The sequence below is a fragment of the Atheta coriaria genome, unplaced genomic scaffold, assembly GCF_025399875.1.
Source record: "Atheta coriaria isolate IRGN ID8LTWV9N9 unplaced genomic scaffold, Caltech_Dcor_3.1 hic_scaffold_8_pilon, whole genome shotgun sequence".
Lineage (NCBI taxonomy): Eukaryota > Metazoa > Arthropoda > Insecta > Coleoptera > Staphylinidae > Dalotia > Dalotia coriaria.
Window position 1 is genome coordinate 7511942 of NW_027045450.1, and position 22215 is coordinate 7534156.

The following is a 22215-nucleotide window of genomic DNA, read 5'->3' on the forward strand; positions in this document are numbered from 1 at the left end:
AACGCGGCATGTTGCCGTTACGCCGGCCGCCATTCCGCATTCACTTCGCCCACGTTGCGTTTGGCACAATCAGGTCAAAGTATTTCTTCGATTTCTCGCGAAAACAGCAGTGCAAAGGCGTGCAGAGTGCGATTAATAGTGAATTCTTGTCGATAAGTGTTTGTACACTTTGAAACACACATCTATTCTAAAGGTATGTACATTTTTTTTTCGTTTTATAACCGTCAACCGCATTCGTCGCGCATTAACCAATTGTGGTGTGTTATCATGCTAATTACATACGTTTTAATGTAGTTATGCGGTGATGTGTCGTTTACGTGTCTGGTAATAATCGATTCTGAGAATTAAACTGGTTTTCTTCGAAGTCGTTACTTTCCACGTGTTTGATGGTATGCGGCATGAAATGCCGTAGACCACTGTCCGCCATTTCGAATTTCCATTTTAAGGCCATGCTGTTTTGGTGGAACTTTCTAGATATATGTAGATAAAACATAAATAGCTTCAATTATTTATATTTATTCCGTTTAATACGTAACCAGAACTTATATAACATTGATTTGCAATCACAGCTTGAAACCTGAAGTGTTTACTTAAGATATACGATGATAGTACATAGATAATAACTGATTTTGTTTATAGGAAAAATGGGGACACGCGTGTTTGTCGGTGGGCTCACGTACAAAGTCCGTGAGCGCGATATCGAGAAGTTCTTCCGCAAATATGGCCGCATCAAGGAAGTTGCGATGAAAAATGGCTTCGCTTTTGTGGTAAGTTTCACCCTATAGTAACAAAACTTTATTTATTTCGAATATTTGTATGATGATTTATTTTTCCATCTTTCGGGGCTGATATGCTAGTGATGCTAAAATTTTAACTGATGTTCATAACATTTTATAATAGAATCTTAGTTAGTTAGATTTTTCCACTAAAAATATATTTTTCTGTGTTTTATAGGAGTTTGATGACTACAGGGATGCTGACGACGCAGTTTATGAATTAAACGGCAAAGAATTACTTGGTGAACGGTAATTTAACCATTAATTAGTTTATAAATTGTATTGATTATTGCTTGTGTACATTTACAGCGTTTCTGTTGAACGTGCACGTGGCACACCGCGTGGATCAGATCAATGGCGTGGCAGCGGTGGCGGAGGCGGAGATGGTGGTCGCCGTGGGTATGGTCCTACACGTGGACGCAGTCGCGACAAGTAAGTCTTCTTTCTTGTAACTTTTTTATTTAATTTTACGTTGTTATGATGATTTATTACCATCTTTCGGGGCTGATATGCCAGTGATGCCAATTTTTCTAACTGATGTCTTTAATACACCTAATGTGTATGTTTTTATTCGGGTTATCGGTTACTTATTTAATTGTTTCTTGCAGATATGGACCACCAACAAGAACAGAATACCGCCTAGTCGTCGAGAACCTTTCAAGTCGCGTCAGCTGGCAGGTGAGTCTTGACAAACCGACGCGTCACTTTCGAATTGAACGCGAGACAAGCGAACAGAATCCGGTTGCATGCGATTATCTCTCTTTCTTTATTGCTCTCCGCCTCCCGAGCTTCCACCGGCCCCCCGCCTCACTCCACCATCCCTCCTGTATCCTCGCGGAGCCTCGTTACAATCACCAACCACCGTCACGTGTATCATAACCGAATCATTAGCTTATTGTGAACGAGCTGAGAGCGATGCAATGCGATGATGCGATGTGCGATCACCGGCCGTCTCCAGAGTCGGATCCGAGGGCGAGGGCAAAGGGGCAATCCGAGTCACGAGCCGTTGGGGGTGTTGTCAGAGACTGTCTGTGTGGGTGCACCATGCAAAGGGTATTATCTCGATCTATGGGACGCCAATTCCAATCCGATCAAACGTATACGTTAAAAACCATCCACGCACTCGCGAGATGAGCAAAACTATGATGGCGGAGAGTCGATTCGATAGCCAGATGGCTGAGTGTGGGGGCTAGAGAGGGCGGCGACGACGTCGACGCCGGCGTCACGCTTATCCGTAGAACGGGGGGAGAGGTTTCGTTTGCGAGTTGCCGTCGCATGTCAGTCATGTTCTTCTGGTACATAGCGTAACAATCAAACTCCTTTTATCTGTTTTTATTTTATTATTTTCTCTCTTTAATTTTCTAATTCATTGTTTTTTTTGTTTTAATACTATCTTTTTAATTTAATTTTTTGATCATTTTTAATAACTTAATCATCCTGATTTGAAATCCTTAGTCTTCAACGAATTTGCATTGCTTTAGAGTCGTTTGTTTAGAGTCTGAGAGTAACGTAACGTAAACGAAGTTTATTTTCTCAAGCAATTTTTATTTAATCTATATTTAAAAGAACGCAGCGCCAATTTAAATAATGATAATTGATGATGAAGTTGATGATGATGCATACATATATGAAAATAAAAGTGACTTTTTTGCAAAGAGCTCCCATTCCCTTGGAGTGTGACGTACACGTACTAGGGCTCAATATGTCTGTCATTCAATGCGATCAGTATGGCCAAGTGAGGTCGAGTACCCGTTCATGTCTAATTCTACCGCCCCATTGGTTGCTCGTGTCTCAGGTAATACCTTAGCATGACGCGCAATATATTGTGAATCATACCTTTACATATTGTCAAAAGATTATATACCTATTTATATATAATTATATATAAATTATCTATTGTTATGTGATGATGATGAGTATCTGAGTTGATGGATGATGAAGAGTGATGATGCATCCAGGTGGCGTTTTGTTACGGCGCGCGGACTCTGTTGTAATCGCTGATTGACTGTGTGGAGGGAATATAATGGTCGCAAAGGGTTCCACTACGTCGCGTCGATGATGGTCCCAATTCCGGTTCCGGTCCGTATCAAGAATGTGTCGCCAGCGTGTGCTCAATCAGCAATTACACAGCTTTAAAAAAATATTTTCTTGAAAAAATGATTGAAGTATCTTTAAATTTATTTCTGCTGCAGCAAAACGCAACCGAAGTCATTGTAAATCTTTGATGCTTACATGTATTCGATACATTTCGTGAAAACATTGGGTTTTGGTTTTCATGCACACCCACACACTACAAAAACAAATATCAAACACACGATTTCTAAAAACTTAAACGGCTGCAGTAAAACTTTGCATCGCGTATTTTTGCGTTCAATGTGACTTTACTATATTGATGTACTGTTTCTCAAGCTCAATCATGTGTTCAGCACGCTTTCGATGTATTTAAATGATGTTTTCTTTGGTTTTATTTGCTTTTATCTCGGCGAAGTTTTACTGTATCGTCTGTAACACACCTGGTATGTTGTGAAATGATAGACGTAGTTCTTATTTACCACTTTATTGTTATTTTTGTTTTTGTTGCGCGTTGTTTTTGGTATTGATTATCTGTTTTCGTATAGGACCTGAAAGATTTTATGCGGCAAGCCGGGGAAGTTACCTACGCAGACGCACATAAACAACACCGCAATGAAGGGTGAGTTTTTTAAATTAATTTTTGTTTATTGGTTCAGTTATTGATATGATGATTTATTTTTCCATCTTTCGGGGCTGATATGCTACTGATGCCAATTTATTCACTGAAGTTTCTTTTAAAAATATTAAATTTTGTATTTTTTTTTCATTTTACTAAATTTTAATTTATTATTTCCAGAGTGGTTGAATTTGCTACAAGCACAGATATGAAGAACGCGATAGATAAACTGGACGACAGTGAATTAAACGGTCGTCGTATTCGTTTAGTGGAGGATCGTCGTCGTGGTGGTGGCGCCGGAGGCAGACGTTCACGTTCGTCCAGCAGCCGTAGCAGGTCTCGGTCACGATCCAAGAGGAGATCCCGCTCGCGTTCCAGGTCACGATCACGTTCCCGCAGCCGTTCCAGGAGCAAGTCGCGTTCTGCTAGCCGATCGCCGGCCTCACAAGGCGGCGGCGGTGGCGGACGCTCCAAGAGCAAGTCGCCCGCGCGCTCCAAATCTAGATCACGGTCTATGTAAGACAAAACAATCAAAAACAACCCTCGCAATTTAAACATTCACACACACCCCAAATTCATAGAATCATAATTCATGCTCGTCCATTAGATATTAATTCGATTCCTTTCCGTTGTGCAGCGAACGATCCAAGGAAATGTCCAAATCTCGCTCGCGTTCTCGTTCTAAGCATTCGAAGTCGCGATCGCCCAGCAAGGAGAAGGAAAGGTAAAGATAACATAATAAAAATTTGAGTTTGAGTATACATAAGTTTTTTGTTTCAGGTCCCGGTCTAGATCAGAAAGTAAAGGAAGATCGCGCAGTCGTTCTCCGATGAAGGAGGACGGCTCGCCGGAGAAACACGACGACTGAGCTGCACACCCACTTACCTTGGTCCCGGCTCGCTGTCTCTTTTGATGTAGGAGTAGCCAATGGTGTAATTTGTGATTTATTCTTCTTTTTGTTTTCGTTTATTTTTCGGACGAGCATTTTTTTCACGCGAGTTTACATCATTTTCGTAGCCATTTCTCAAGTTTTCTTTTGGACTATCACAACAAAAGTATAATTGTTTGGTTATTGCTGGTTAAAGGGTCCACTCCTTGCTTTTTATCAAAGTTGAATATTGTTCTGAAGCTAGAATTTACGCCATTTCACAGGCTCTCCCCTACTATATACTAATTAGTTTGCTAATTTTTAAGATATTTTGAAACGGGAAATTTTATTTGACTTCGTGGCAAGATAGCAAACGCGCGCGGCGTGGTTTTATCCATACTTATATTTTGGATGAAGAGAGGTGACAAGAAAACATTTTGTTTGGTAAATTATGTATTCAAATAACCCTATTACTTTTAGATTACTAACGACTATTATGATACATATACATAAATGTATAGAAGATAATTTGCTGCATTTTATTTCGTCTCTTGTAAACATTTACAGTTAAAAACCTGTCCTGGAAATCACTTTGATTTGCTAAAGTTGTTTGTATTGTTGGTTGGGTTGCCTACCTACCCAGGCGCGTATACTAGACGTTTGTCACTTGTTTTCACATCAAATACTTCCATTCGTTCAATTTTTAACAATATTCTATATTATTTTACTGCGATAACACGACACTATCGCATAAAAATGTCCGGGGTGAAGCTACAGGACGATATTAATAACATTCCGTTAGCGGACGATGATCCACAAGGTATAAAACTGCAGAAAACAATATTCTAACCAACAAAATAACATTTTAAAACATATATTCACTTAACTTTTGTAATTAGTTATAATCGCCGATGAACCCGAGCCTACATCTGTATCAGATGCGAACTTTTCGAGTATGATGCATGGCCAGAGCATGGATTCCATCCAGTCCACCTTCACCAATGGCAGCTCCAGTCCACAACATCATAGTCTTGAACAAGACTCCAGTCCTGATGAACAGGAAGAAAAAGCAAGACTAATATCACAAGTCCTAGAGCTGCAGAACACTCTGGACGATCTATCGCAACGTGTTGACAGCGTAAAAGAGGAAAACTTGAAGCTCAAGTCCGAGAATCAAGTACTTGGTCAGTATATAGAGAATCTCATGTCCGCATCGAGCGTGTTTTCGTCTACGTCGCCGAAAATCAAGAAGAAATAGATTAATTTAGCATATTAATATTGCGAACAGATGCCATACATAATATTAATTTGAGATTCTAGTCTCCTGTTGATAAAAAATATAATATAACTGTTTGGATTTATCATAAATAGGACAAACAGTTATATTATACTTTTCCTGCTAGTCTGCGGCTCCTGCCTGAGTTTTTTGTTTGTCAGCTCCATGATGGTTGATTCTGCTTCAGCTTGCTTTGCAAACGCGAACGCCTGCACGTTTTTGGAGTGAGATACATGGGCAGACAGATTGCATTTCAATGATTTCCTACTCAAACTCAAAGCTCGATCTGATAATATATTTAATGTTTTATAAAATATACAATATATATCTTCTATGATGTAGTCATAGTCATAACTCAATGTGAGTCAGCTTGCAGTTGTTTATCTCTCACTTTAAAATGTTAATAATAAAATAATTAGTGATTTTTTTCAAATATGGCTCGTTAGGTATCAACAAAACAAAAAACACTGCAAGTTATTGTCATATTGACAAAATTGATAAACGCAAAACATAAAATCTACTTCAGTCTTATTCGTACAGTTTATCCTCGAACACGTCCGTATGTTCTTTGCAATTGTTATCTTTACTGTGACGTTTTAACGTGTTCAAAGTATCGTACAATTTATTCGAGCGCAATGTACCAGTTTGTGTTTGATTATTCAAACTAGTTGTGGCGTTCTGCTGCCGCCGATGGCGATCGTGGAATGGCACCGTAATATACGGATTAGATTTCGTGCTCATGTAATGTGGGGAACTGGGGACACTCTCGCGTCGTCGACGTCTTCTTCGAGCGTAGAAATACATTAAACTTACTCCGGTCATGAATCCGAATATTAACGCGATTGTCACATAGATTATTATTTCGGAGACTGAAGATTGCGCAATTTTGAACGCTCCTGTTCGAGCTGCAAACAAAAATGGCGGTGTTTTACACTTTTGTATATTTTAAAACGTTTAGAATACTAACCATCCCATTCTTTGCCCGTAACACACATTCTTGTCTCCTTGGGAGGTCCTTGACATATCTGTGGACCTGGATTTGCGGTTCGACAAGACCTCTTGCGATGTTGTTCGTTATTAACATCACATTCAGACCATACAGTCCATTCATCCCAACCTAACAAAGCTGTAAAACATATAATGTTAATATTTTATAGGTTATGATATAACATGGGTTAGGATTATACTTACATCCACATGGGGGACCTCCACATTGTTCCTCTTGCATATGTTCCCCTGTACATGACGCCCCCAAACAACTCCTGTAACGTTTGCGTATCCCCCACCCACAGGATACACTACACGGTGACCAATCCGACCAACATCCCCAGGTGCCTTTACAATCTACCATACACTCCCGTGTCTGTACCGATTGTCCTTTACACTCGCGTCCTTCACATCTCCTCTCGCGCGTTTCATGCCCTATACCACACGTAACACTACACCTGCTCCATTCACTCCACTGGCCCCAGACAGCCGCCTCCTCCTCGCAGTGTTTATTCCTACACGCGATCTCTTTATGTGTGATGTGTATCATTGAATTGGACGCCACCTGCGCCCTACACGTGTATCTCACTTTCTTTGTAATCAATTGTCCTTCGGAATTAGTGTAGTTGAATGTAGCCGTCGCTGTTTTTCTCTGCTCCGGACATTCTCTTCTACACGCGTCAAATTCAATATCACTTCCTGTACAATCCTGACCTCCACTCAACGGAGGTGGATTATTACACCTTCGCATTCTTGTCCGGAAGCCACCACATTGTTGCGAACATGTACTCCATGGTTCCCATTGTCCCCAGCCGCCATCTTGTGGAGTTGGTACTGGCACCGGACATGGCGGATTTCCAGTACATAACACCTCGGATCTATCCTGACCAACACAGACTCTTCCTCCAAACGCAGGCGATGGATTCGTGCAAGTTCTCGTGCGGGTCTTCACAGCAACACCACACGTAGCAGAACACTCCGACCATGCGGACCATGAAGTCCAACCACCATGCATTGTACAATTAGTAACCGAAATAGCTTTACCCACGCAATTCAAACCATCATTCTGTGGTGCAGGATTGTTACACTCACGCCTTCTACATAAACATTCATCTGTATCATCTGAAGCAGAAGAGATATGCCCACATGAATGCCAACTACCCCAAGTACTCCAACCGCCATCAACAGGTGCATCTAACACTGGACACGTCCCCACTCTCTGCACCCAATATTTATCCCCTGTATCACCATTGGGAGCAGTTGTACAAGCGTCTGATATTTCATTCCAACCACAATACGGGTCCATGGCATTCAGACAACTTTCACGCGATCTGTGACGGTCACAATGATGCGCTGGTATTCTCATCAACGCATCCCTCGTCCCAACATACACTGAATTAGTCTCTTTAAGATATTCCACTTTTAGAATCACATTTTGTCCCAAACCACGAGCCACAGGCCGCCAAACTTCGATTAAACACGTTTCTGACGTTCCAGGATATACAGACAACTTCTTGATTTCACCTCCTTGAGTAGCCACATAGATTACATGAACTTTCGACCGTTTGGTGGTTAATACATCAACGGTAATATGCGTGAACCTCTCTAAAGCGACATCATACAACGGCCGAAGTGTCGTCGGTTGGACAGCAAAGTCCATCAAGTGATACTTGGAACTTTCGATGAGGTTACGACTTTGTCCACCGGCGGAACACTCGAAGCCTTCCGGATTCTCAGCGTAGTGTTGACCCCAAGCACTACCGACATGATCTTGATACTTGAAAGGACCAGCAAAGGCTTCATTAATGGCAGACATATTAAAACCACACACTGCGGATCCTGCTATACTGTTAGATTCTGTTGTAAAAGTTGCATACAATATATTTTCTTCAGGGACATAAGAAAATCCTTGGATTTCATTGTAATAGAACGGATATTGTCCGGCGATGGAGCAATTCAATCGGGCTTTGATGAAAGTGGTCCAGTTGTCTTTGAGCATCAACTGTCCACCGATATCCTGCTTGCAAACGCGCGCAATACGCGAGTAAACAATCTGAAAGTCAAAGTGAAGAGTTTTTGAGTTTAAGAGTTAATTTCCTGCTTTTTGTTTTTGTTTATATACCTTTCCGCAGTTGATGTACTCGACAGCCGCTTCGCGGAATACGAAATAGACGAATTTGTCATTCTCAAAGGACCCGACGAACTGCGGTTCGTTCAACCACATGCTGTCATACTGCTTCGTCCTGATCCGGCTATCTTTGTAGATTGCAAAATCTGACCCAGAGAAATCCGTTGGTCCACCCATAAAATAATCACCGGATTCAGTGAGGAGTGCGGTTGTGTTCGATGCAGGATTATAAGGACATCGTGCAATTCCATCAACGACATCTGTGATTGTGTTCAGGCTTTCAATCTGTGCGAAATTCGTATTGAAAATTAATTTAATTTAAATTAATTAAAAGGTTACGAGGGGTAATATGGTACGCAAAGCGTGAAAGTGTCTTGTATGCATAATTAATTACCAAATTAACGAACGTACAAGCTAATTACACGCTAGCAGGATTAAAGATTGCGTTGCGTTGGTTAGTTAAGGCGGCGCCAGAATGCCGGTGTTTAAAGTTTTACGTTTTACCTCTCGCCAGGTACACGAAGGTGCGAACGACTGCGTCCCACACGCGAACACTTTGCGACCGTTCGTCAGCAGCACTTTGATGAAGTTGTGGCAGTGCTCTTCGGTTTGACCCTTGGCGAGACACATGGCGGTTTTCGCTGGTGATGCTTGCCATGTTGCGTTTTCGAGGAGTTGGAGATGCGGTAAGGAAAGTCTAAACAAAGCATCCCTGCAAACACACACAGGAAAAGAAAAAAAAGAGTGGATTAAATCCAGTTTTCAATCAAAGAAACAAAATAAAACGAAAAGGGACGAGTTTGCTTTTGCTTTACTAACCTTGCTCCGACGAGAACCTGATTTCGCGCGACATCGAATAATAATTGCGAATAAGTCGTGACTCCTTCTGCGTGAAACTCGTCTACTGTCAACTGAAGATCTAGAAATTAAAGGTTTTATATTTATTTATGGTAATTTATGAGCTGGTTTTCAAGTGACACTTGCTACGCGCGAAAAATTGTTTTTTCTCTTGTATTTCCAAAATATTGCAAGTTTTTTAAAGGTATTTAGCTCATAAAATGCAGAATTAATTTAATTTGAATCGGTTCGTTTGCTAATTTTGTATGATTAATATTTTTGGAGATATTTTAGTTTTTTTTTTAAACAATTTTTATATTTTTTTTTTTTCAAAAACTGCTCCAAATATAAAAACTTAAAATTGAACGGATATATCAGTACTCAAATTTATAAATTCAAATTTTCTTTGTTTTTTGCATTTTTGCAAATTTTCTGCAAAAAAATTAAATATTTTGCCAATATAATTCAAAATAAACAATTTTTGCGCATTGCTAGTGTCTTAAATAAAACTTTTCAACTGTTAAACTTTACTGGTAGTTCTTATCAGCGTTGTTGACATCAAACGGCTAGAAGTGGCGTGAAATTTCATTAAATTTAATTTCCTTGAAAATAGGCGCGCGGCGTTTGCTGCTTATCAAGCATGTCACGCAATATTGAGATCGCCTCAAGCCTTTTTAAGCTCGCAAGCAAATATCCAAACAGTTCAAACAGTGCGCTGATAACAGTGCCTAAAGTCTGAGATGTCTGATGTGAACACTGCGCACATCACATTTGTTGCAAACATCCGAGTATCACGCCTGATGCACATCACGCACACCGTACAGTTATTCTGTTATCATTACTAGATTAGTGTTATAAAATTTTTTTAAGCTCAAACAGAGAGATGATAGATAAACAACTACGATAGACGTGTTTTCATTTTTTCATTGTAGGAAATCTTATTATTTACCGAGTATAACTTGATAATGATAAGAGATAAGTAGTGCAAGTAGTTATTATAGTTATAATTGTTACTTACCTCGATGTGAAATGTGTCGGAAATCATTTTTCTCATTTGCATCAGATATACTGCTAGTTATTGATAGTGGCAGCAGCAGTAGTAAACTGATAACGATAATTAATTCTGGGAAACCCATTTTTAGGTGTTTTATGGATTATTCTGGAAAATTAAACAATAAAACATGTTAATTTGCATTGCATGGCAACATAACCTATAAAATTATGCATCATAACCTGCATTGTGTTTAACTCAGAACATTCATGACATTTTTTTTGTTTAAGACGTATTCTAAGGTTAGCTAAATATCAATTTCAACCAAAATTAACCAAAAAATGAAAGTGTATGTGTTCTAAATATCATTAACGCACTAGTACTACTATAAAATCGGAATTTTATGCACTCTATTAGTGCAAAATTATAAATATATAGCAGTAGTTTACTGATAACTGATAATTAATTCTGAAAACCTCATTTTTGAGATGATTCACCGATTGTTATGATAATTTAAGCACTAAAACATGATAATTTGAACAGGAGACAACAATAACCTAAAAAAATATTTGAATGATTAAGCATCATAACCTGTAAATTGTGTTTAACATTGAACATTTATGATTCCGTTGAGAAATAATCAATATTCTCGTTGTAATGTTAGCGTGTAACAAATGTCAAGTAATAAATTCCTCGAACTTTGCACACACATGAGGAATTGACCGTGATAATAAATCGGAATGCGGCGGGGGACGGCTGTCTTCGATAATACCGCAGCATCCATCTTGACGCGTCCGAACAAATCAGCACAGCGCGAACGCAACAGCGCAACAAGAGCAAACAATTAATCATGCATTTAACGCACGTCGATTACGCGCCCGAACGGTTCTCATTAATCGGATCGAGTTTTGCATGCGGGACGGCCAGTGTCCATCTATGGCATATGCAAATTGATTGACTTTCGAATAATGAATGCGTGCACCGGCTGAATTTTCGAATTTCTCTCTCGTAGTAGTGTTAGGCGTTTATTGCCCAATGCACATTCATTAAAATTATAGACGTATTTATGCGACTAGCGCCATTTGAGTTATGCAGATGGATAATCTGGATGTGGATTTTTTGTTTGTTTCGGCGCGGCGCGCACGTCCTACGCAAATATTTCACAAACGGCGACAGGTAACGAAGTCGTGATTGCCGTCTGGCGTTTAGCGACAGAGTAAAAGCGAAAAAGGCAAACATGCAAAACATCTGTGCGGAAAACTCTTTAATTAGGTTAGGAAAATGTGCGCAGAGCGACCAGAGAGTACGCAAAGCATCTTTAAAAGTTAATTTCAACTTTTTTCTTTGATTTTCCGCCAAAATTCAAACTTTACGGAAAGATACTTGTTATTTAATGCCATTTTGTGTTTAAGTTGCATTTTGAGGTTAATTAAATGTGAATTGTGGGATTTTACCCAAATTTAACCTTAAAAAGGGAAAGATTATGTTTTAATAGAAAAAAACATAATTTTCACACAAGTACTACTATGAAACCGCTATTTTATAAAATGTTTTATTGGAAAAACAAGTAGTTTAACCTTTATTATCCAATAATCCAAGTAAACTTTGATTTGTTCAGCTTATTTTTAATTAGAAAGCGTTGGTGTTGCGAAGGCGTTTTGCCTCCACGAAAACAAACATTCAATCAACTTGGAACTTAAAAACCTCATAATTTTTTTTCGACCGTGTCGATGACTGCCCGGCTGTTTTGTTTACCTGGCCGAGTGTGAATCGAGAATTCACAATTACATCACCACGCAATTATCTTTGACCACAACGTGCGCAAAGTATGTCGTGGCATTCCACACGCAGTGCTTGGCGTCTTGTTAAATGTTTATTAAAGCTATTGTTGTTCGATAGCACTTCGCAGCAATTATAGAAGTGGAGATGGCCATTAAATATTAAATGATTAAATTATGCTTAGCATTAGTTGTAAATCACAATACGAGTATGCTAATCATCCTTAATCACATTTATAATAGCATTTATTTAATTAAATATTTAAATTTTGTTTTATTTATATTTAAAGCATGACGAGACGTGATTTACGCATCAATTTATTGTTTAATTACTTTTTAGAGGATTATTACGAGTTGTATGAAGGAGGAATACAAACGAAAGTTTAGTTTCGAATATACGAATGCTAATTTAAATTTGGCGAAAGTAAATGTGCAAAAAATAACGTAGAAATTAGAATTAGAAAGTTTAAAAATAAATTATAGATCAGAAACACGTTTTACAATAAAAAAAAATCGTAGTAAAACGTAAAACTAATAAAAATTTATCTTGATATTTATAAAAATGATTAAAATCTTTTAAGCCGATTTTTTTTTCTATTGCTATAAGTAGTACAACATAACCATAAAATGAAAAGATAACACTTAATCAATTACATAACAACAAATAAGTTTTTAATTAAGTTAAGTAGTACTTTATCTTTAACCAAACAATTTTATCTGATAACAAAATAGGTTTATAAGACACATATGTTGTTGTTAGCCAATTCAAGTATGTATTATCAATTTCGAAACACTGGAAAATGTATCTTTTAATTTGTCTAATTCTGTGTATTTTTAGAAGTTCTCTTGAGTATCACTATACATTTCCACTTTCGCTTTGCCTGTTGATGTAAACCAGTTTTTTCCTAACTTAAGTCCTATGTCCATCTATATCTATCTACTACCTCGCATTTGAAACGCTAAGCTGGGATGGGTCAGGCCCATGCACAAGAAGAGTCATCACGAGTCAAGATCGACCGACCGCACCGCCTCACCGACGCAAGTCAGAGGGCTACGACTCTTGGGTACACTTGGGCCGGTTACCAACACACACCCGAGTGACTTAAGTCATGTATTATACCTACTAGTGCATGTGTGCACAAACGCAGAGATTTAAAACGCAGCATGAAAACAAAACAGGCACTGTGCAGTCCACATGTGACTTAAGTCACAAATCCTATTGTATTGTGTCTGCACCACAAGCCCCTTTTAAATTTTTAACGTTTTTAACTTTGGGTTACTTTGTGCATGACTTGACTTAAGTCATGTTTTGAATTTTTGGGTTAAAAATCTTGCGCATAAGTTTGACAAATGACTTAAGTCACATCCGCGTCTTTACCTCCCTCGTAAATTATGTCTTTATGTCAAGAAAACTATTCTTACGTGACTTAAAAATTAATTTTCTAAAGGTTGTTAAAACTTCCAAGCGTGATTAAATAATATTCAACGATTTGTCGATTCGTCGATAAGCACATAATAGCAATGTTTACAAATAAAATTATTAACAGCGCACGAACGATTATGCCGCCTGTTGCTTTGCGTAAGCTTAAACCGTGTTGTTTTCGTGTCGAAAATCGAGGCGATAGCAATTCAGCATCTCCGGTTACCGTAGAAGAAGATATACGTACCAAGTGTGCAAGTGTTTGCGGCTGCAACATGTTAGCAAAAACGCTGCGTTGCGCAGCAAAAAAAGTTGCGATTCGCGCGTTTTTTAATCATCCAGCAATAGTTCCTCAACACCTATGAGATTCCCTTGGTGGTGGTTCACCCGCCGCGTGCGACTAGGCGTATTTCCGTGAAAACATCACAGATGCGAATTGTGCGCCCGCGAACGACCTTGGTCAACAACGGTACACACACATACACAGAGAGGATAAAATCACACTGCCAACGCACGAGAGGTCTTTCCGCGTAGGTTGTAAAACGGTTGTCGTCACTGAGTCGCTCTTCGTTTTACTTAAAGCGAAACACGCTTGAGTTGAGTTTCGAGTTTTACTCGCGATTGTGGTGTAGTGATGGTGCGGTCTTGGCGGTTTGAGCACTACTGAGCGCGCGCACTCGACTCAGACGCAAACCACCACGTTACTGAGTAAAAAGCCGACTCAGCATCCGCACTTGCGCTCGCGTGCGCACTGGAGACGCATCTTGATCGTATCGCAGGCTAGGTCTGTATACCTACTGTGTATAGTATACTGAGAAGTGACTTAAGTCAAGTCAGAGTACACAATCTCGGCACCAAGCAGTCCGCCCGAGACGTTTTTATCGCTATAAACAGTATAAACAATACGAGTCACCAATTGGCATAAAACATAATATACTTAAGTATATTTAACTTCTAAAACCATTAAAAACTCGTTATTAATTTTATTCGTTTCCTTTATTGATTAATTTTTTTTTGTTTAAACATTATAACTATCTAGTTTGGTTTTAGTATACATTTATTATTGATTTATTACATCCTTGTTGTAATGACCTCATTATAGATTTGTACATGTTGTAAAATGACATCGTAGAAGGTGTTATTATGAATTGTTGAATTATCTCTTATCTGGGATGTCATTTGACGTGGCTTAACCATTTAGGTAGAAACTGTAAAAGCATATCGCAAGATAGGATTAGCTTGGGACTAATAGTTTATGGTGTGGATTTCAAAACATTTAAAACTTTAAAATTTTAAAAACTTAATCTTAGACAGCTCAACTATTGGAATGTTAAAATATTTATCATTCTCTAGGAGGATTAGGACGTGATGTTGGGCAATTATTGGTTTAAACAACGGTTTTTGTGAAAATAGAGTGTTAAATTATACTCTTGTGATGATTTCAGTGTTTTAAGTTTATACTGGTTGGCACTAGTACTGAAAAGTAGTTTTCAGCATGTTTTACATTAGAATTGACATGAATTACACCTAATTGTTAGGCAACTCAAACTACACAACTAGTTATACTACCTTAACTACTGTTACAGTTCACCACTTACCGACGCGCTACCAAATTACAGTGTTCAACAATAACCGACTCCACTTTCGACACTCGCCGCTAGGTGGCGCTGATGCTGAGGCGGAATGAGGCGGAGGCGGGTTTAGAACTCTCACATCTGTTTCTCGTTCCTATTGCCTTGAGTAGTTCCCCCTCCGTGGTTGCATTTTGAGTGCAGGTATAAAAGAGAAAGCGCTGAATTTCTCGAGTCATGATTCTCTATCGAACAGCCGAAGAGTAAACATCTCCATAAACATGAACATGAATACTCAACGTAATTCCACCAAAACTCACGAAAAAATCAACATGCCCTTATTAGGGCAACAACCCACTGCATCCACGACGACGACCACCAATTCAACGCCCTCTGACATCGCCGAACTATTAAAACACTTTCAAGAAGAAAACGCGGCTCTAAAATTCCAAATTGAGCAACTTAAACACTTTATTGAAACGAAGGAAAAGATTCACGACAAAAATCTATCGCGAGATAGATATGCTTTGCCCGTCAAGAATAGATACAACGACCTGCCAATGGAAGAAGAAATTCATACCGACCACGAGGAAGCGCAGGAAGAAGTGGAAGAAGAGCCTTTCCAGGAGGTTCAAAACAAAAGACGCAAGCGGAAAAACAACGAACAAAACGAAAACGACGCACGAAATCACGCACAACAAACCAATCAAATCAACCGTTCTAACATTGGAATAGATACAAATGCAACTACGACACCCAATACCGACCAAAAATTACCTCCAATCGTGATCAAATCCAAAATTATCAATTATAAACAATTTCACCAGAAAATCATTTCAACTACAGCGCAAACTCCAACAATCTTTTACGGGAACAGAACAAAAATATTCGTGAAATCGGACAACGACTACAAAAAACTTATTAATTTATTCGACCATCAACAACTGGAGTATTTTTCCTATCGCAAACTGACAGAAGCTACAAAATCTCTAGTCATCAAAACTGTACCATTTTTGGAAGAAGAAGAACTTACGAAGTTTTACAAACAGCAACATCCGGGCGTGCTATACGTGCGGAAAATGAAAAGCAAGAAGGATGACTCGGAAAGTCGATCATACCTAATTAAACTCACGTCGGAAACCAACATAAATGACATTAAAAAAATCAAAAGCATAGACGGTGCATTCATCCACTACGAACGCTATATAAAACCCACGAAAATAACAATGTGTCGAAGATGTCAGGAGTTCGGCCACGGAACAGAAAACTGCCGGAGCGCCCCAAGATGCGTTAAATGTCCAAAAAATCATCTCACTCAGGACTGCGATAAGGAGCCAGATGCACCACCGATATGCACAAATTGTACCGGACCTCACCCAGCAAACTTCACCGGATGCCCTGCTTACAACAGGTATGTACAACAAAAACACATTAAAGTAGCTGACGTTAGAACTCCAAACCTCACAATCAACGACAAGACATTCCCGCTTCCAAAGCCATATTACAAAGCAACACCTTCCACTGCGCAAAACTCCTCGCCAAAAAATACACACACAAATAACACTAACACCACTCCTAATACTCATCATCCCATGCAATCATATATAAACATCCTACAAAAATTCCAAAAAATCAAACCTGAAATTGACAACGCTCCAACGGAGGTGGAGAAACTAATAGTTATTCTTAAACATTATGGATCCTAAATCCTTAAATCATTTAAAAATCATTACATGGAACGCATGCTCCCTACAAAACAAAATCCTTCAATTTCGACATTTTCTAGAACAAAACAAAATTCATGTTGCATGTATACAAGAAGCCTCCAAATCCAAAAAACCTCTTCCAAAATTGTGAATTACAATCTTATTTCCAACAAAAATTGCAATATACATTAAAAAAGAACTTCACTATGATCAACTCCTCGAAACCGAAAACTCAATTAGCATCCTAGTAAATAAAATTCGCATTACCAACTTCTATAATTATCCGAAATTTGCATCTGACCTTAACGAATTAAAATATATCACAAAATTTCCAAATACCATAATCCTTGGCGACTTTAACGCGAAACACACGAACTGGAATAATTCATCAACTAACCAAAATGGAAAAATCCTAAATGATTTCCTTAATTGTCATCCACAACTTAACTTACTTTACCCACAAAATTCTTACACCCATTACCCGACAAATGGCAATAATCCTTCCACAATAGACCTAATTGTCACCAACTTAAAATTTTACGTTGAACCTCCTTCAACGGTCAATGACCTGGACTCCGATCATCTACCTGTCGCCACGCGAATCCACTTAAAAGTCCCCATAAAATTAAATACCAAAATTTCCCGAATTACAAACTGGACCAATTATAAAAACTACCTGAAAAACCAAAATCCCAATTTTCCATTACACAGTACTAACAGCATTGACAAAGCCCTGCACCGAATAACAAATGCCACTTTGAATGCATACCACAAAAACACACAAATTATAAACACTCCCTCACATAAATTACAACTTCCCCGTGACATCCTAAACTTAATTAACACCAAAAACAAACTACGTAAAACATCCCAAAAATATAATCTAATCCAAATCCTTAAACCCCAAATTAATAAAATGTCCCAAGAAATTAATGAAAAAATTGCCTCCTACACCAACCTGCAATGGAATCATAAACTATCCAATACCAAGAATCTCCTATCCGTTCATAAAATCATAAAACAACTAAGAATTCCCAACCAAAAAAACACTCCATTACTCACGGCCAATGGCATCAAATTTTCTACACAAGAAAAGAGTGATGCCCTGGCTGACGAATTTTCCAAATCTTCCTCCCTTACCGATCACCTACACGATAACACATTTCATGACCACATACAAAATACGATTAAAAATTTCCTACAACAACCTCAAACAAATCCATGTGATCCAATTATAAATTTCACGTCATTACAATCACTTATTAAATCACTTCCCAATAAAAATCTCCTGGTAAAGACAAAATTACTAACGAAATGATCAAAAATATCCAAACAACTTTATCCTTCAACTAGTAAAAATCTATAATGCATGCTACCAACTAAATTACTTCCCTAAACAATTTAAACACTCTGTAGTAATCCCAATAGCAAAACCGAATAAAAACCCAACACTTCCACAAAATTATCGTCCTATTAGCTTAATTTCTATGCTCGGTAAACTTAACGAAAAAATTATTAATGTAGAACTAACAAAACACACCCAATTACTTAAAGTTATACCTGACTCCCAATTTGGCTTCCGAAAACATCATTCTACTAACATGCAAATAGCTAGAATTATTAACAAAATCACCATTAACACTAATCTGAACAAAACTACCTCTTTAACTACAATAGACTTAACAAAAGCATTCGACACTATTTGGCATGACGCGTTAATTTATAAACTTATTCTCTTAAAATATCCCAAAAATCTAATCCTGCTAATACGCAACTACCTGAGCAATCGCTCTTTCCAAGTAAAACTTCAAAACACTTTTTCCAACTCGCAAAAATTAACCACAGGGGTCCCACAAGGCGGCGTACTTTCTCCCCAACTTTACAACATTTATACCCACGACATTCCTACCGATCCAAATACCGATATTGCCTTGTTTGCTGATGATACCGCAATCATCACTACATCATCTCAAACCGCTCAAGCTAACAAATACACCCAACAACACCTAAACAAACTCCAAATGTATTACCAAAAGTGGAAACTCCTCCCAAACCCGGAAAAATCCACAATTACCTACTTCGGCAACCGAAGAAAATCCAAAAATCATCAATCTACTCCTTCTTTAAACAATTTAAACATCCCAGAAACACCCGACCCTAAATATTTAGGCGTAATTATTGACAAAAAATTAACTTTCAAAAAACACATCTCTTCAGCCTTATGCAAAGCCAGAATTACCAAAACAAAATTATACCCCCTTCTTGGACCCCATTCAAAATTAAATACACATCTGAAAACCCAAATCTACAAATCTTACATTCTTCCAATTTTAACGTACGGATCACAAGTAACTGAACTTGCTGCAAAAACAACTAAATCCAAAATGCAAATTTTCCAAAACGCGATTCTCCGGAACATACTCAAAATCACGCGACAATCTCGAATTCGCACCAAAATTATTCATGAACGTACGCGCTGCGAAACAATTTCAAATTACATTAAAAAATTAAATACCAATTTTTATAAACATCACATTTTAGCGTCCAACTTAACAGAAAACATACTAAATCATCCCCTTAAAAATCATTATAGAAATAACCAAAAAACTCTCTCAAATATTCCTCTAAATTAATTACTCCCCTTTTCCCCCTCTCTTCCATATTATTAACGTCTCTACTTTGTGTTTTTTTTTACTACCTACGTATCAGGGCACAAGTGACATAATAATAAAACTCTCGTCGTAAAATCATCAATGATGTCAATCATATGTAAATTCTAAAAATTAGCAGGTAATTTGTTCGTCAAAAGGTACTGTATTAAAATTATTATTAAATCGTAAACAATAAGAAATATGTACTGTGTAAGTTATTTTCTATTTAATTGTTTTTGTTTATACTTAATTTATTAAATGTTTTCAAAAAAAAAAAAAAAAAAATGTGTTTTTTTTACTACCTACGTTCTCGAGTCATTCGCGTTTCATTTGTTTCAGGTGCAGTAGATTAGTTAGGGATCTGTTGTCTCTATAGATAGCCACATATATTGTCAACATATATCGTTCTGAGGTCGTTGCAATACAGAATTTTTACTATTTATTAAAGCAAAATCAAATTCAAAATTGTAAAAATATAAATTTTTTCTTGCTATAATATTTATTCTATACCTGCTACATTGATATTACATATTTTTCTATAGAATATTTTGAAAGGATGAAAATTCATATTTCAATATTTCTGTAGCAATATATTCCTCCATTCTTAATCTAAAATTAAATTTTAATATATTTTTAATATCACAATCTCGTTGATTGCACAATAGAGGACTTTTGACAATACCCAAAAAAGTTGTGCTATCAAAACAAGTACGCAACTCATTGTTGCATACGAAAAATGTATTACCTATACAAAATGTAACAATAGTGCAGGTTCGCACAATGGTGCATATCGTACACGTAGCGCACTTGACATTACGCGCAGTTTACGAGTTGTTTTGGCCGGCTTCCAGCAAACTCTCCGCGTGAAGTAAATATTAAAACCCGAGCCACGTAATATTTTTATATGGTGCTACACCATCATGCGTTTTGTTTCCATGGATACAAGTACAAGTACAACCCTGTATTATTAAGACATAAATTATTTATTTATTTTTCCTAGTTTTTCCAGGATTTAAAGGCACAAAAAGTTGCACTTTTAGCACGAGCGGCCAAGGCAGTGACTAAAGTGTTTTAGTCACGGGCTTTAGTCACGGGGTGGGGCTAGCGCCTGCGCATTTGCCTCCGGCGCAGCACCAGATCATATAAAATGTTATGCAAATTATCATGTCCAGGCGTGCGTTATGTCATTTGTAACCTTACATTTCCCAGAAGTGTGCGAGCAAATTTTGAAGATTTAAAATATAAAATTCATTTACAAAAACCTAAACGTTGAAGTGGAAGTAGAAAAAAACGTTGTTAAACACTGCTTTGATTAAACGCTCGCTCTTAATTAATCTCGTGACTAGAACTCTTCTTTAGCCACTTGATACTTAATATACTATATTTATAGTGTAGATGATGGTGTATGATAATTTTGATTTGTTTACCGAAATACCGGGATATTCAAAATTAATTATTTAATAAATTAAGTAACCAAACAAAATGAATAAGCTAAATAGTAAATAAAAATAAATTAATACATTATCAATTTAATAGGAATGGTTAATAAAAACAAATAAAACTAATTGACTTTTAAAGGATTAATAAAAATACCGGTATACCGATATTGATACCGGTATTTCCGACTATAGAATAGTATAGTTTTAATTAATTACTAACGCATACACTTATACTCGTATATTTCCATCCTGAGATGCTGAGATCATCTTACGAAATTGCACTTCAAGCGGATTGCTGATGAAGCAAGGGTGTTATCCATATCAAAAACAAAGACTGCCTAATTCACAGTCTCACAGTCTGGAGCCATGCAAGCGTCGAGTAAATGTTAAACAGGAGTTAATGGAATTGTGATATCGGCGCGAATGCACAACGCAAGCAAAGCCTAGCGAAAGAGAATGATAGAGATGAACTGGAACTGGTTGGATTCAGTTTCAGCGCGAACAAAGCCAAGCACAGGCTGTGCAATCGCGAAATTCGGAAACGCGGAACGAAATTTACACAGTGGTATCATCCTCGTTTTGTTCAAAGGGCAGTAATCGGAATTCCAGAGATTATATATAGAAATACACTAAATATGCCTTTGTTTGGTGTATTGTACTAATATTTGCAAAGCTTTATTGTTGACCAATTTTGCTATTGACTTTCTTTGTGGTTTCAATTGTATCCTAGTTAAATATTTGTATTTTATTCTTTGGAATAGTTTTATCTTAATTAATTTTGGTCAAAACTTCATATTTATTATATTTATTCATTTTTTTAGAATGGTGATTACAAAAGAAAAATTTCTTATTAAAGGTGTTCGGTAGATGTATGTGAACTCAAAGCATAGGCATTTTACAGAAAATAATGTTTAGCGGTTAAAAATGAATAATTCTTTCGTTTCACCGCTTTTTTAGAAGTTTAGCAGTTCTAGGATAATAAGAATTTTATTTCTACCTTTGATTTTTAGGAGTACAAATAGAAATTTTTATTTTACGAACCATTAAACATGTTTTTACTGCTCAAGAGCTGTAAGAGTAAAAACATTTTTTCCTTAA

General features: G+C 37.5%; 3 protein-coding genes across 4 annotated transcripts; 2 read left to right on the forward strand and 1 right to left on the reverse strand.

Moving 5' to 3' along the window:
* The first annotated feature begins 10 nt into the window (after nucleotides 1–10).
* B52 (serine and arginine rich splicing factor B52) lies at nucleotides 11–4861 on the forward strand. Of its 2 annotated transcripts, XM_065309090.1 has the most exons (9): nucleotides 11–193; nucleotides 640–767; nucleotides 955–1025; nucleotides 1086–1208; nucleotides 1385–1454; nucleotides 3395–3468; nucleotides 3646–3981; nucleotides 4103–4189; nucleotides 4246–4861. In XM_065309090.1, the coding sequence occupies exons 2-9, from the start codon at nucleotides 645–647 to the stop codon at nucleotides 4331–4333; spliced, it is 972 nt and encodes a 323-aa protein (XP_065165162.1). In that variant the 5' UTR covers nucleotides 11–193; nucleotides 640–644; the 3' UTR covers nucleotides 4334–4861. The 2 variants fall into 2 exon arrangements, with proteins under 2 accessions (XP_065165162.1, XP_065165163.1); XM_065309091.1 differs by lacking the exons at nucleotides 11–193; nucleotides 640–767; nucleotides 955–1025; nucleotides 1086–1208; nucleotides 1385–1454 and adding an exon at nucleotides 1656–2571.
* A 104-nt stretch (nucleotides 4862–4965) lies between these two features.
* Nucleotides 4966–6129, forward strand: LOC135796956 (short coiled-coil protein A). Its single transcript, XM_065309093.1, has 2 exons — nucleotides 4966–5153; nucleotides 5233–6129. The coding sequence occupies exons 1-2, from the start codon at nucleotides 5090–5092 to the stop codon at nucleotides 5589–5591; spliced, it is 423 nt and encodes a 140-aa protein (XP_065165165.1). The 5' UTR covers nucleotides 4966–5089; the 3' UTR covers nucleotides 5592–6129.
* Sema5c (Semaphorin 5c) lies at nucleotides 5891–14450 on the reverse strand. Its single transcript, XM_065309076.1, has 8 exons — nucleotides 13998–14450; nucleotides 10580–10720; nucleotides 9544–9643; nucleotides 9229–9436; nucleotides 8719–9009; nucleotides 6801–8649; nucleotides 6577–6735; nucleotides 5891–6514 (listed from the first exon to the last, which is right to left on the reverse strand). Exons 2-8 carry the CDS (start codon nucleotides 10695–10697, stop codon nucleotides 6138–6140), a joined length of 3102 nt encoding a protein of 1033 aa, XP_065165148.1. The 5' UTR covers nucleotides 10698–10720; nucleotides 13998–14450; the 3' UTR covers nucleotides 5891–6137.
* Between the last annotated feature and the right edge of the window lie 7765 nt (nucleotides 14451–22215).

Coding starts and splice junctions, on each gene's coding strand:
- B52 (XM_065309090.1), top strand. CDS start 645: ATGGGGACACGCGTGTTTGTCGGTGGGCTCACGTACAAAGTCCGTGAG. Junction 1,026..1,085: donor AAAGAATTACTTGGTGAACG/GTAATTTAACCA, acceptor GTACATTTACAG/CGTTTCTGTTGAACGTGCAC. Junction 3,469..3,645: donor AAACAACACCGCAATGAAGG/GTGAGTTTTTTA, acceptor TATTATTTCCAG/AGTGGTTGAATTTGCTACAA.
- LOC135796956 (XM_065309093.1), top strand. CDS start 5,090: ATGTCCGGGGTGAAGCTACAGGACGATATTAATAACATTCCGTTAGCG. Junction 5,154..5,232: donor AGCGGACGATGATCCACAAG/GTATAAAACTGC, acceptor TTTTGTAATTAG/TTATAATCGCCGATGAACCC.
- Sema5c (XM_065309076.1), bottom strand. CDS start 10,697: ATGGGTTTCCCAGAATTAATTATCGTTATCAGTTTACTACTGCTGCTG. Junction 9,437..9,543: donor CAGGTTCTCGTCGGAGCAAG/GTTAGTAAAGCA, acceptor GTGTGTTTGCAG/GGATGCTTTGTTTAGACTTT. Junction 6,736..6,800: donor TGGAGGTCCCCCATGTGGAT/GTAAGTATAATC, acceptor TATGTTTTACAG/CTTTGTTAGGTTGGGATGAA.